This window comes from Catharus ustulatus, chromosome 22, assembly GCF_009819885.2.
Source record: "Catharus ustulatus isolate bCatUst1 chromosome 22, bCatUst1.pri.v2, whole genome shotgun sequence".
NCBI classification, from domain to species: domain Eukaryota; kingdom Metazoa; phylum Chordata; class Aves; order Passeriformes; family Turdidae; genus Catharus; species Catharus ustulatus.
Window position 1 is genome coordinate 7,214,160 of NC_046242.1, and position 14,194 is coordinate 7,228,353.

Consider the following 14,194-nt stretch of genomic DNA (forward strand, 5'->3'; position numbering starts at 1 on the left):
CCAGGCTCTCAGGAGGCTGAGATAGGAAGAAAATAAATTGATAGAGGGAAAAGAAAATATAAAAATAATAGATGAAGCTCATTACACAACCCAGACTCATGCTTGGCAGGGTCTAGCACCGAGCTCTGAATTTCAGCACAAAAATGCGCGGCACGCTGCAGATCCGTGGATGGGGAGGAGTAACACGGAGGCAAGATTTAAAATACGATGGTGGGTGCAGAGGGGACCTGCTGTGGTCAAAGCTGCCAAGAAGAGCCCCTGAGAAGTGATGGTTTTTCTCAGTAATTCTGTCTGCCACAGCCCCCTTGCCCTCACCAGTTGCACACTGGCAATGGGAAGGGGAGGGTGGAAAAAATGGGCAGAGGAGAGCAAGCAAGGTCCTACAAAACAGCATGTTCAGTTTTCTTTCCAATTTTAACTTGTCCTTGACCTCTCTTCGCTCCTTCCCAGCAGGGCTGGCTTGGCTCTGTACTTGTCCCGTGCTGCAACGCCCCAGCACATGATGTTTTTGGTGGTACTCACCCCTCAGAAGTGGCATTTCCGTCCCCAGTTGCTGGGACAACACATCTCCCTGGAAATACTGCAGCAACAGTTCAGCTGATGCCAAAGCAAACATGAACCTGAGGTGCTGGGGGTACCAAAAGGTGTCAGTGGCCCTGTGGCCTCCAGAAATGTGGATGCACACCCAGTGTGGGGGCTGGAGCTCTGCCATGGGATACAGGGACCCTTTTGGGTAGGGTAACACCTGTTTTCTGAATCATGCCTTCAAAAGGCAAGCACAGCCCCAGGTGAGGGTACCAGGGGCCCAGGGACTGACACAGCATCAGGTGGGGAATTTGGGGTGGTTTTGGCTTCACTGCTGTGTCCTGAGACAGCAATTTTGGTATGATGGGCTGGCTTGAGGGCCACCACCAGCCATGAGAGGGGTGCTCCTCCTGCTCTCACATTGCACCAGCAAAAAGGAGGCCAAGCAATGGCCCTTTCCCAAAACCAGCATGTGCCAGGGCATCCCACACCCCTCTGTAACCCCCCGTGGGTTACAAAGCTTTTGGCTTACCTTGTGCACCCCCTTTGTCCTGCTCACAGCATTGGGAAGGAATCTGTGGGGCCACATCCCAGCAAAAAAGCACCAAGGGTGGATGTTGACACGAACACAGATTTGCTCCAAAACAGGACCTGCAGCTGGATCAGGATTTTCTGCTTCAAGTATCACCATGGGCAGAGTTCTGGGTGATGCAGAGATGGAAATGCATGGCCCCAAGCCCTGTGCCACCCCCCCAGAGGAGGCCAAGTGATTTAATTATTATTTATTTCACAATTATTTCTTGTGGACATTATTACAAGGCTTATTTAAACCTCCCCTCCCAGCTAGGGGAGATAAGGTGATGACTATTCTGGATACAGTCAAAATTAGCACTGTTATTTGTATTCTTGTGCCCCAAGAGTGAATTCAAAAATTCCCAACAGTCGTATTATGCCACTCCGCTCATTTTGCCTTTGTCATCCCATGCCAGGCACAAACTCAGCTCCATTTCTAGTTTGGCTCCTCTGAAAACCCACAAGAAATCCTGATCTGGTGAGCACAGCTCCTTTTACGGCTGAAGAATGTCCTCAGGCACTCCCATATGGCTCCATGGGCTCCCAAATGTCCCCCAAATCAGCCACAAATGGGACAAGAAAGGAAAAAAAAAAAAACAAAAAAAGGAAAGGTAAAGCAATAACAACAAAATAGACAAAAAACTCCCCAGAGTCATCCAGTAAAATTGCTTTTATTTCTGTAATTTTCTAAGTATAAAACAAATCAGCCCAATATTGTGTGAACAGAGTGGATTGTATGGATGTGACCACAAGGAGCCTTCCCACGTCTTCCCGGCACACCTGGCTATTTACAGTCAAAGGACATGGCTTAGGAAGTGGTAATTTAGTGGAAAAATATCTCTCATATAATAAAATAGGAAACCTCATTTCTTTCAGTTCTACCCCTCAGATAACACCGTCCCACCCCCCAAGATATAACAATTCACCTTTTGCTATGAAGCACAATCTCAGAGATTTCTACATTTGGCTGTTCAGGCATCTCATATAAAAAATCAGCATATTCCCAGCCTGAAGGTACTGAGGGTGCCACTGGCAGTTCAGTGGTTGCCCTCCTCTTGGTCCCAAGTGCCCATCACTCCAGGCACACACAGATTTTGGCTCATTTAATGCCCCACTCACACTCACAAAGCTGAATGGCACCACAAGAACAGGTCCAGGGGGCACAGCTCACCCTGTGTCTCCTCCTCACTGCCCTGCAAATCCTAACCCCAGCTGTGCCACACAAGATCTGCACAGGGTAAAGCCCTCTCCTTGGCTGTACCAAAAACCTGAGTCTCAGGCTGTGTCCCCTGACAGAAAATGCCACTGCAGAAGTGGGAGGAGAAAGAGCCCTGATGGGACTGAATCTCTGGCATCGTTTATACAAAGTGATGGCCATGCCAGGTATGGTCCAAAAGTCACAGTAAGTTTTAGGAGCTGGCAGGGGGGACTCTGGTGTGTTTGAGTTTCAGGAGTGCTGTAATGCCAAGGTCACTGAACCTCGTGAACATCTCCCTGCACAGCTCAAACCATTATTTGATGGGTTCTGGTGGAGCAGGACCCTGACTGGAAAGCAGTATTATCAACCTGATGTACAAAAGAAGGTCCAAAAATTAATGCTGAGTTTCCCCATTGCTCCTCCTGCCATCCACACCCTGAGCAGAAACTCCCACCCAACCCCAGATTTGATGCTCTTACAGGAACAAAGTCCCCAGTCCCTCCATGGAGCCTGTCCCCCCCACTGCCCTCTCCAGTGCCTGGTGGTGCCATCCAGCCTGGGCTGAGCAGAGCATCACCAGAAACACACACACAGAATGTTCACAGTGCCAAAACCCAAACACACAAACACAAACCTCATCCAGACCTGAGCCACACAACACAAATAAAATGCAGGATGCAGCACTTTGCTCTTTTTCCTTTTCCAACCTGCCTCCCCATGGGATCACACACCACAGGGGGAAGAGCTCAGCCAGCAACTGGTCACAATGACACAATATCCCAAAACAGTACAAAAGACTTCCCACAGCTGATCCCACTGGTGTTTACCCCAGGAGCACAGGAGCTTTCCCTCCCACCTTGGCTGTACCCCAGCATGCTGCTTGGCCCCTGAGGAAGGAGTATAAAGTGCTCATGGATAATCCCATGCTGCCATCCAGCATGTCCTATGCCCTGCATCTTGTGGAGGATCTGTCCCAGCAGCCCACCAATGCTAAAGGTCTTGCTGGAAAGACCTGAGTTTTATTTATAGACTTAGAATATGCCAGGCAGCACCATCAAAATAAAACTAAAAAGGAAATAATTCCTAACCTCTGTTGCCAAGAAAAGCAAGGATCCCAGAGGTTTGCCCCTAAGCTGCTTTTTTAAAAAAGCTTTAGGGTAAAACAGCCACCCAGTGTCCATCTCCCTCGTATTGCACAGTCAGATGCCTTGGTAAGACACAAGAGCCTATCCCAAAGTGATGGTCTTGGCTCTGGGATCTCCAAGTTTACATAAGAACATGTTCCAGGCTGTAAAAGCTCCCAGCATGCTGCTGCTGGCACACATGCAATAAATAACTACTCTGTTATTTATCCTGACCTTTCACTGAAGAATAAAGGAAAAAAATACTTACATCTATGGATAATTTTCTACCTCATTAAGATATTTGAAGTATAAGCCCCTGTAATCAAAAGTTTGGAGTGAAACCTGTACTCCAAGAAATTAAAGGATGGGGGGAGAGACCAGAGATGTGGTCAACCCTCAACCATTCAGAAGGGGAAATGGGGACGTGTCAAAATGGTCCCTGCAAACAAGGGGGCCACCTGCTCCAGGCAGCTCCAGTGCAGCTTAGCTGGGCTATTTTCTAGAATCTAGGATCACAATAGAAATAAAATGCAATTTGCTGCTGCTGGAAAGAACAAGCTGGGACACAGTTCTGGTTTCTTGCCCACGATGGCTCAGGGTTTGGTAACTCACAATTGTGACCCAATGATTGCATGGACAGACTGACACTGCCTGGGTTTTTACACAAGAAACTTCACACCACACATGTTTAAATTAACAATCCTCCACCAGATACTAAATCCAGGGAAAACAGTGTAACTCAGGTGGTGGATGGACCAAGCAGGGTCCTGCAGGCACAAGGGACCAAGGCCACCACGTCCCAGGGAGATGCACTGGGCAGCTGAAGGCCCCGCTGGACCCCTCTCAACAAGGCTGGGATGCTCTGAAACCAGTCCAGGCTCTGAATCCAGCCCAGTTTCTCTCAAACTGGTTGTTAGACTCAGAGAAACAGAGAAGCTGTTTTCTCTAATGACACTGAGCTGGAACTGGACTAAATTCCCACTGGTTGTTTTCCTGCACACAGCGATGGAGATGGACTCAGTCATCTTGGATGTCTTTCCCAACTTTATCAATTCTTTATTCTGTGACCTGTACTAAAATAAGGTGAAATCCACCCTTTTGAGGAAGGGCAAATCACATCTCTACAGCATTAGCCTTACTGAAGCCTTATTTTGAAGGCTTATACAGTACCTGGGTCATGTCCTGGTCCTCTACACCAGGGTGGGTCTCATCCATGGTGAAAATCTTTGAGGAGGAATTAGTTACCCCATGGGATCAACTGATTAAATCATTTAGACAGAACACATTTGAAAAATAAAACTTCTTCAAGACCAAGTATAATAAGATTTTAAAAAATCAGCAACAATCTTCTAACCACAGAGTATCTATAAAGATCTTTTTAAAGAGCTCCATATTAAAATTCCTTGAATACATTATATATTAAATACAGTAACAACATTTCATGCAAGGTTTTCTGTACAATAAATCAGCTCAGTAGTATAACAATTCTGTACATTCCCATTGGTCTGGGGGCTCTGCTCATCTTCAATGCTGGTGATGGAGAAAAGAAAGGAAGGATGATATTTGGCACCTACTGTAGGGAAGGAGAGATGCTCTTGCCCAGATGATACAGGAAAACACTGGAAGCTTTTAAGAGGCAAAAAGCAGAAGAGAAAACCCAACAGCAAAGGAACAAATGCTATCCCAGACCCTGGCTCTAGTGCTGTTGCTGGAATGTAAGAGAAAGGAAAGACACAGGCTCTGGCTAACTAAATATCATCAGGATGGATCCTAGATGACTGTGAGGAAAGCAGAAGGAAGGATTTGGAGAGCTGGAGAAGAAACCAACCACTGTCAGCTTCTCAGCTGACATAGCTCAATGGAGAAAGATAAATTTAATGGATCCCAAAATCCACTCCTGATCTACAAACCCTCACTGAGGACTGTCTTGCTCCTGCTCTGTAAAAATCTCCAGAGGGCAAGATAAAGTTGGTGCCTTACAAAAAGGGATGCCACAACAAACACCACTCACAGAGAAAGACCACGTTATGTACAAGCATACATTCATTCCCATCCTGATCCCCAGGCAAGGATGCCCTGTGCAAGTCAGTGATGTTCTCCAAAGCAGAGCACATGAAGTCATGGATGTGCTCCTGAACACTTAAGCTCTACTCCTGCTAGGGAAATAGTTAAAAATTCACTGAGGAAAGAAAGTGTGACCAGGAAGGCGTGGTGGACATGAGGGATGCAAGGCGGGCATCCCCTTGCTTTTCTTGACATGGCTGCCCCTACAAGGAGAAGGACTGCCTTAAATAGTGCAGATGGGATCTAGCAAGATGTCAGCTGGAGAACAGACAAGACTTCATTGTGCTTTGGTGCTAGATGAGCCTGAGAAGGTGCTGGGCTTTCCATAACACAGGGATCAAACAGGACAGCGTGATAAATAGGGAGAACTTCACCTTCCACCACATGCACCTGACCTGGATGTATGAACACACATCCATGAGCTTCACACCCATGTTGGACACACTTTGAGGTGCCCAGCTGCTGCAGCCACAGCAACACTACGGACATCATCAAGGCTCAACAACCCCAACACAGCCCCCTCTCCTCTCTCCCTGCCCTCTCTCCCTGCCAAGCCCTTCCCAGCCCCTGAAGCTGCCTTGTGCATCCCATCCCACTGCAGGACGTGGCCTCAAATCCCAACTTCCTGCCTTAATCTCTCATGAAGGCCACCTTGCCTGTGCTCACTCACTCAGGGTAAAAACTGGAAAGAGAGTCTCAAATTTGGCAAGAACAAATCCCAAGGAACCACGTTACAATGATTCAGCTCCACACAGCTCCATCCCCAAACTCTGCGCCAGCTGTCCAGTAATTGCACTCATATGTACAGGAAAAAGAAAGCTACAGAACAGAACAAAATCAGGATTTTTTTCTTTTCGACGATTCACCCGCATTTGTGTGGTAGTGGGACACATGCATGTCCTGCTGGCTTTGGTGGTCACGCATGCAAGGCTTCAGTCCGAGTTACAGCTTAGGGATCCTCGAGTCCGCAGTGCTGCCCTCGTGTCGTTCACTTCTTGTCCTCTTCTCCTGAAAGGAAGGGCAGAAAAGAGAAGGAGAAGTATTGGTGAGGGTTCAAAAGCAAAGCAGCTCTGTGGTTTTGTTACCAGGCTGCTCCTGGGCTGATCCCAGAGGAACCTGTCTGTACTGAGCTGCCCTGGCTGCAGCTGTGGGAACTCAGGCTGTGTGATGAGGAGGAGGATGCTGCTCCCTGGGTGAGGAAGAGTTAGGAAAAAGGATGAGATGGAGCCATGTGGGAAGGTGAATAGGCAGGATCCCTCCTCACTGCTCCTAATGAGGCATTATGCAGGGAAAATCCGTGGCTCAGAGAGGAGGGAGCTCACTGCATCCTCCCGCCCAGCCCAGAGCCCAGCCCTGCTGCAGCCACAGATAATGCTCCATGGGCTGACACCACTCACACATTACCCATGTGCCCACACCCATAAACACCTCCAAAACAATGAGCAGGACCAACCTACTCACCACAGCCACTATCTCAGGGCTGCCCTCCCACCTTCTCCCTCCCTCCAGATGGATGGGGTTGGATGTGCCAGGTAACAGGCAACACATGGCCTGTAGGAAAGTGATGGTATCCAGCTTGAACTTCATGTGAGCAGCCTCAAAATCCCTGCCAGAACTTGACTTACAGCAACTCCAAATTTTCAAGCAGTTGACACAAGTGTCCCTGATCCCTGAGGCAGCAGCTGCCCTCCAGCCCAGGGTAGCTTGGTCTGCCCAGAACAGCTTTTTCCTTAAAAAAACCCACCCAGGAGCAACAGTTGCTAAGGAGAGTTAGAAAAATCCCTTATCATGAATCTTTTGACTGTATTTCTCTATCTTTCATCACTGCACACATCACAAAATACATCTCACTGGGGACTGCTGTTCCTGTGCTCTTGATAAATAAGGGTCCTGCCCGGGGTTACCCGCGAGGCTCCGCGCCTGCTGCCAGCCCTGGTGCCGACAGCCTTTCAGGGGAATTAATAAATAACAGCCAAAAGAGAGGGAAAAGGCTCTTTTGCAACTTCTGCCAAAAGTTTTTTCCAGTGCTGGCTGCAGAGCCCAGCCCTTGTGTTCTGGGATAGATTTGCTGTGATGGCAGCATCCCTCTGGATGACACTGAGGGCTTTGGTGTAAAGCAGGGATGGGGGGAACTGCACTGTATTAAATCTCACTGTAATCATCAAAATTAATCTCCTCCCCACTGCTGCAGCATCTCTTCCCTCTCCTCCAGCAGCTGAGCAGTCCCCACCAGGTGATACAGCAGTGGTAATTTGCCAACCGTGGCACTTCCCCTGAACACATCACCCCATGGTTGTGCAAACAGGAGGAGGATGCCATGGCATGAGGCAGGCAGGGACAGGAAGGGGACATGGTTAAACACCACAGTGGATGCTCTTCACAAAGTTGCTCTCAGGTCTCTAAAGTAACACAATCCTGGCATGGAGTGAGTCAGGTGTTTCCATGAGCCCTGCAACCAGCCAAAGGCCCAGGTCCCACACATGCAGGTCCTTGCATGCCACTGTCCATCTGTCCTTCCCTCACAGTGGCACAGGAGCAGGAGGGATGCAGGATGTGTTTGCAGGGATGATGGGATGGTCACAGTCCCTTTGGATGCTGCCTCACACTGGGGGTGTCACAGCCCTTCAGCTGTGCAAAGCAGCAACTGAACAACGGGAGCTTAGCTCCTCCAAGGTCTGCTCCCCCAGCACAGCTGAGGCTTTAGGGAGGATTTTCGTTCCTGCTTTTGGCTTTCCTCAGCAGGTTCCTATAGAAGGGATGCAGCCCAGATCCCTTCCTTCACCAAGGGAAACAGTGCAGCCCTTGTAGCTCAGAAAACTGAACATCTCCCCCATCACACCAGGGCACCCTGAGCTTCAGCCCAGACCCTGGACCCCAGGAGAAAACCAAAAGGGAAATTGTGCCCCCATCCCTTTGCAATACCAGAGCTGCAACACTGATGGCTTCCCTCTGCTCCCATTTCTAAAGCACCACACATAGACACATATGAAAAAAAAACGGAGAGAGGGGGAAATAACAACAAAAACAAGGCTGCAGAGCGATAAAATCCCATGTGGAGATTCCAGCACTGGAAGGTGCAGCACTGCTCTCCTGCAGAGCATCCCACAGCTCAAGGGAATACTTGGCCCATGGGGACACATTCCTCTGCCAGCACCCAGCCAAGGTAGCTCCACGCACAGATTACCCTACAAGGGCAGGCCAGGGCTGCAGGCTCGCTCCCCGCTCTGCCGTGCCAGGGAGGGGCTGCCTGCCTCCTCTGCACAGCTGCAGCAGCCCCTGTGCTCTGGGGCACTTCTGGGAGGTCCCTCACACCCAGGTGCAGGTGCATGGGGGGAAATGAGGGTGAACAGCCCCTTTTTGCTGTATGCTGGAGGGATTTTTGTGATGGGACATGGAGATTTTGGTTCCTGCAAATTTTGGGCTGTCTCAGATGCAGGGTTCCATCTGCCCCTGGCAGGGAGTGTGATGCACTTGTCACTGCACTGCCACCTCTGCCAGCCACTCTCCCCTGGGAGGATGCTGAAGCCTGAGGCTGATGCCAGCTTGGCAGAAAAGTGGCCAAAGCTCCCTCAGTGTGATCTCACCCAACCTCACCTGCACATCAGCTGCAGTGGCAGGAGACTGCAGGGCACTGTGCTGCCCATGGGACAGGGAACAGGGACCCAGAGGGCACAGGGACAGGGTGGGGTGGCCCCATCTTGCACCTCCTGCAGAATGACCCTGGGGGCTGCTGTCCTCACTGGGCACAAGCACAAGCAGCTGCCTAAATGCTAATCTGCCACAAAAGACACCAAGTCAATTCCTGTGCATCCAAACTCCTGATTTCCAGCAGCCCTGCTGCTGCCAGGGCAGGTAAGTAGCTGTGCTGCAGAAAACACCTGCTTTGTGATTTTGCCCCTGCTTTTACCACAGCACAGGTGAGAAATGGTGATGCTCAGCACCCAGACAGGGCCTTGCTGCTGAACGTGCTGAGAACAACCACAGCAACTCCAACACCTGCCAGGGTTTGCTGTGAGAGGGTGAACATGAGGAGGGACAGGGACAGTGCAGCAGGGTGGCCTCAGCAGTGGGCTGATGGTGCACAGAGGAACATGAGCCCAGAGGTTATCTCAGTGTCCTCCTAGATTTGGTATTTCTTGAGAACCACTCAGAAAAGAGACAGACTTCTGCAAGGCCTTGGCACAGATGCCTGGAAACCTGCATGCCACAGGATTCCAGAGAACAAACACTCGAATGCAAGGAGCATGGAAAATATTAAAGATACCACAGCCAGAGATCCCTGGGGGTGCTGAGCCCTTGTGAGCCTGCCAGTGTGTGACAGACCCCTGAGAACATCTCCATGCTCCTGACCAGAACATCTGCAGCTCACACAAAGCCAACCTCAGCCATGCATATTCTCTCACTCTCACATTCACATCACTTCCCAAAACTGAGACAGCAGAAACCTCAGAGGGGCCAGAGAGGAATGAAGGCAGACAGATATGCAAAGCATGTGAGATGAAAGGCTGGATGTGAGCAGAGTGATGGGGAGAGGAATGTAAAGCCCTGAGACCACAGTGAGAACTGAAGAGTCTCAGCTTTCTGCCACTTCAAGGACACGGAAAATCCAGTGTAATGGAAACACAACTTACCCAAATCTCATCAAAGGAGAAACTTTTCCATGCAAAACCTGACCAGCAGAACTCACAGCTGTACATTTGCATTCCTCAGCTGAACACCCTTGGCCATCCCTTGGAAGGTCCCATGCTGGAGACCATCCCCAAGCACTGCCTGCAAGTGCTAGCCTGGCCCCTGGCCAGAACTGCCCTCAAACAGCCACTTCACAGCCCTGTTAGGCCTTACTGTGAAGCAAAACACAGAGACCACTGTGGGAAAGGAGATCCTGTCTGGTAGAGTCCCTTGGCTCTGTTGTATCTCTGTTCTATATGTGAGCCATGTTCACACAGACACATTCCAAGCAGATCCCCCCCACACAAGCCAGGCTCTGCAGGAAGCACAGGGATAGAGCATTCAGGAAGGAGACATGGAAGGAAGCCAACCCTTGCTCTGGAGTCCTGCAGGTATTCAACTCATGCTCTCCGCTCCACTTGGGTCTTACTGTCCTGAGAATGCCTGGTAAAAAAATCACAAGACCACATATAAAAGTGGCTTTTGGAGGTTTTTTCCTTTGCTTTTCAAAGGCCAGAGGAATCAGGAAGGTGAAAGTTTCAATTACTTCTCTCAAGTCTGGTGATTTAAGCGTGGTGATTTTGCCACACAGCCATGACAGAAGAGCTGCATGGGAAACCCTGGATCCAAGAGACAGAGCAACCCATGAGCATCAGCAGCATTGTGATTGTGTGGATGAGGGAAGCTCAGAGGACCTGAAACATTGGGAGTGCCATGGGAGGAGAAAACTGAGCTGCTATGATGGCACTTGAGAGGATTATGTGCCTGCCAGAAACTTCGCTGCGCTTGGAGTGTGCAGGTAGAGCCAAAGAAAAACCCTTCCTCCAACAGTGCTGAGATTTTATAGGGAAATACAAAGTGTGGGAGACAGACAGACTGAGCCCCAGACCACAGAGGGTGAAGTAAAGATCGAGGGCATGCATAGGATGCAACATTAACCAGCTCTCCTACACCCCAGCCCAGTGCCATGCTGTAGAATTGTTGCTACAGGCTCATAATTGTGGGATAAAACAGACCTGGGTGTCTGATGAGAGATGAAACAATTCAATAAAAACAGGCTGGGAACAATTTCTACCTGGTTGGTCAAAACAGGGCCCCTGCACCTCTGTTTCTCTGAGCAATTGCTGAGTTTCTGCATCAGCTCAACATAGGAAGAAAGGCTGACATGAGCACCACCTGCACACAGGGACACACTGACGGGGAGGGAGACCTGGCTGTGATCATTTTCTGCCTGAAATACTTTCCCATCCCAAATTTCCAGGTACTTGCTCCTTGAGAAACCAAATGCAGCTGTCACAATGCCCCAACGCCCTCCTTTGACAGGGCTGGCCAGACCTGCCTTCAGCCCAGAAAAGCAAGAGTGGCTTTGCACGGATTTTCTGGGTTGTTATTACAGGGTGAAGGAGAATAGAAGGGTTTGCCGTGACACAGGCTGCCTAAGGGGTGAAAAGATGGTTTGAGCAAGGTGATGGTGTGGAGGGACATGCAGTCCTCACTCAGATTGTCCATCTGCCCCCTGAGCAAGGACAGTGCCTTTCCTGCCCTTCTTCTCCCTGCTATCACTGTCAGGGCAAGCTCACCCCAGAAAATGAATGAATCCTGTTTTCTGCAGATGGCCACCCCTGTGGCAGGCACAGCACTGCTCAGCAGCCCTGAGTGCAGCCACCACTGGGAAAACCCAGGGGCTTACAGTGCTGAGATATCCCCCACAGCAACTTCTTCTGCAAGACATGAAAGAAAAGATGATCTCATCTCTTTGGAGGCTGCCCAAAGACATGCTGTGATTTACAGCACAGAGCCCAGGAGCACACAGGAACCGCTGCTCCAGTGTCATAGGAGCTGCTTCTCCTCTGGTCGTGCCAAGGGCTGCACCCTGAGAGGTGCTGGCCAAGGGAAGCCCCATTAAAACCAGTTTATGGTGTTCAGCTACCAACTGATCTTAGCATAGCCAACACAGAATAAGGATGGACAGACACTTGGAAATCTGAGAGGGAAAAAGAAAGGGCTCCTGCTACAAATCAGTGTTTGATTTGTTTTGTTTTATAAGCAAAGGGATCCAGTTTCTGGAGGTTTGAGAGGAGTTGAATTAATAACCTGTGGCAGATTTATCTAATGCTCCAGCTCCAAAGGGAGCATTTCAAGCACATGTAATCACCCACTGCTCTGCCAGGCATGGCACCAGGAAGGAAGGGAGTAGGAGAAAAAGCCCCTTTGCACAGCAAAGGTGGGAAAACATGCAGGTGCAGACATCACACGAGCAGAGGAGGTGAGTGAGGGCTCCACAAAGCCACCAGGACCCCCAAGCAGAGTGCTCCAAAAAGGAGCCACCCCAAGGCAGGGGTGCAGACCATGCTCACCATCCAGGTGGTTGCGGGACAGGTACTTGAGTCCTTCATCCAGCAGGATCACAGGCAGGGAGATCTTCATCACAACCACCCACTGTGGCCAGCTCAGGGGGGTCACCTGGAAGATGAGCTGCAGGGTGGAAAGGATTGCACGTGTCAGTAGGGAAGCAGGTGGGATATTGGGATATTCTCTTGTTTTAAGGATCACATTGTATGGCAAAGGTTGAGAGAGGGAGGATCCAGACAGCCCAAACAGGAGGATTTCTTCAAGGTCTGTCATGATCCAAGGTGGTTCTTGGCCAAGGTGAGTAAAAAAATCTGTTCTTCACCTCTCCTGCAAATGGGGAAAGTGTAGGATTGTGTTTATGTGCCCACAGGTACTCAGCCAGTGACAAGGGACAATGTAACCTCCTGAACAGAAACACACTTCATCTTAAGCACCTTTGGCCATCAAACAAGGCATCCCCAACCTTGCAAAGGAAGGACACAACTCCTAAAGGGCCAAAGCACCTTCTGGAGATATCCAGAGCCCCTGCATTGCCCATAGGGAGAGCTTCTGAATCCTGGCTCATGGGGCAGAATGATTCTGGGAACAACCACCCCACAGGTTTCCAGACCCAAAGACTGCTCCAGGGATGTCCCTGCCCACAGAAGGCACAGGGGGGTGACAAAGGGCACTCACAGGCATGGGCTTGACATAGAGGATGAGGAAGTGCAGAGCCATGGACATGATGATGGCCCCCAGCAGCCAGATGTTGAGCCACGGTGGCATCCGCAGCAGGGACTGGTTCTCAGAGACACTGTGAAGGTGAGGGGACAGGGTTAGCCCAGAAACCTCCCCACATCTGCCCACGCTGGGAATTCCATTTCCCTCCAACGTGCAAGGCCACATGCTACATCCTTTCTTTTCCAGGCTGTTCATCTTCAGGCTTTGCTGCAAACTGGATGTGGATGCCCAATACAATCAGCAATGCATGGATTAGGGCTGATCATTAATAACCAAATCACTAACAAATGCAAACCCAGTCCCTCCTTCACTGCTCTCAGCCACAGCACATTGTCTTGCAGGAGTTTCTCCATGGAAAACCCAGTGGTTCCTGTTGAGGATGCTCTGAACGGCTCTGCTGAGCCAAAGCAAAGCCCTCAGCCCACCCACAGACACTGAAAGAGACCCTGCACAAAACCAGCCATGCACAGAGCAAAGAGAGCAGCCCTGTGGCCACCACACCTGTTCAGAGCATTGCACATTTCGATTGTCACCAGCACAGACAGCGCCATCGTCGTTGGGTAGCGCGACTCGAAGATCTCACAGTCAATTCCTTCGAAGATGGGGTTGTCCTCAGTGCACCTCATGAAGTTCCTCTGTCAGCACAGGAAACTGCTGGTAAATACATGGCAGAGCAGCAGGAAAGGCAGGAGAGAGGAGGAAGAGTCGACTGGTTGTGGGGACACGATGAACTGGGTTGCTGTTAAATATCCCACAGTTCAGAGCAACCAATAAACTGCCCCCAGTGACCCAGCTTCTGCTGGGTTGGGCTTTAGGGGTATGGCTGGACAGCGGCTTTGGGGCTCTCAGGTGCACTTAGGAAGGAGTTTGAGCACACACGTGTCTCCATCAGAAATCCATCTTGCATTGCACATGCCATTGGGATGTGATAGTAACTGCTTTCCCCCTACCCTGTGAGAACAGATCCCTT

The 14,194-nt window shown here is 50.1% G+C and overlaps 1 protein-coding gene across 3 annotated transcripts in view; it reads right to left on the reverse strand.

The window, feature by feature from the left end:
- Positions 1-1,753: 1,753 nt before the first annotated feature.
- ATP2A3 (ATPase sarcoplasmic/endoplasmic reticulum Ca2+ transporting 3) overlaps positions 1,754-14,194 on the reverse strand; it is a 52,587-nt gene continuing 40,146 nt past the window's right edge. Inside the window, exons 18-22 of one of the 3 annotated variants that reach the window (XM_033078091.2) lie at positions 13,726-13,859; positions 13,180-13,297; positions 12,510-12,627; positions 10,524-10,596; positions 1,754-6,492 (exon numbers count right to left, since the gene is read on the reverse strand). In XM_033078091.2, coding sequence (XP_032933982.1) covers positions 6,417-6,492; positions 10,524-10,596; positions 12,510-12,627; positions 13,180-13,297; positions 13,726-13,859 — 519 coding nt within the window. In that variant the 3' untranslated portion in view covers positions 1,754-6,416. Of the gene's footprint in view, positions 6,493-9,969; positions 10,597-12,509; positions 12,628-13,179; positions 13,298-13,725; positions 13,860-14,194 lie in introns of those variants that run through there. The other 2 variants (XM_033078090.2, XM_033078089.2) reach the window with 2 other exon arrangements.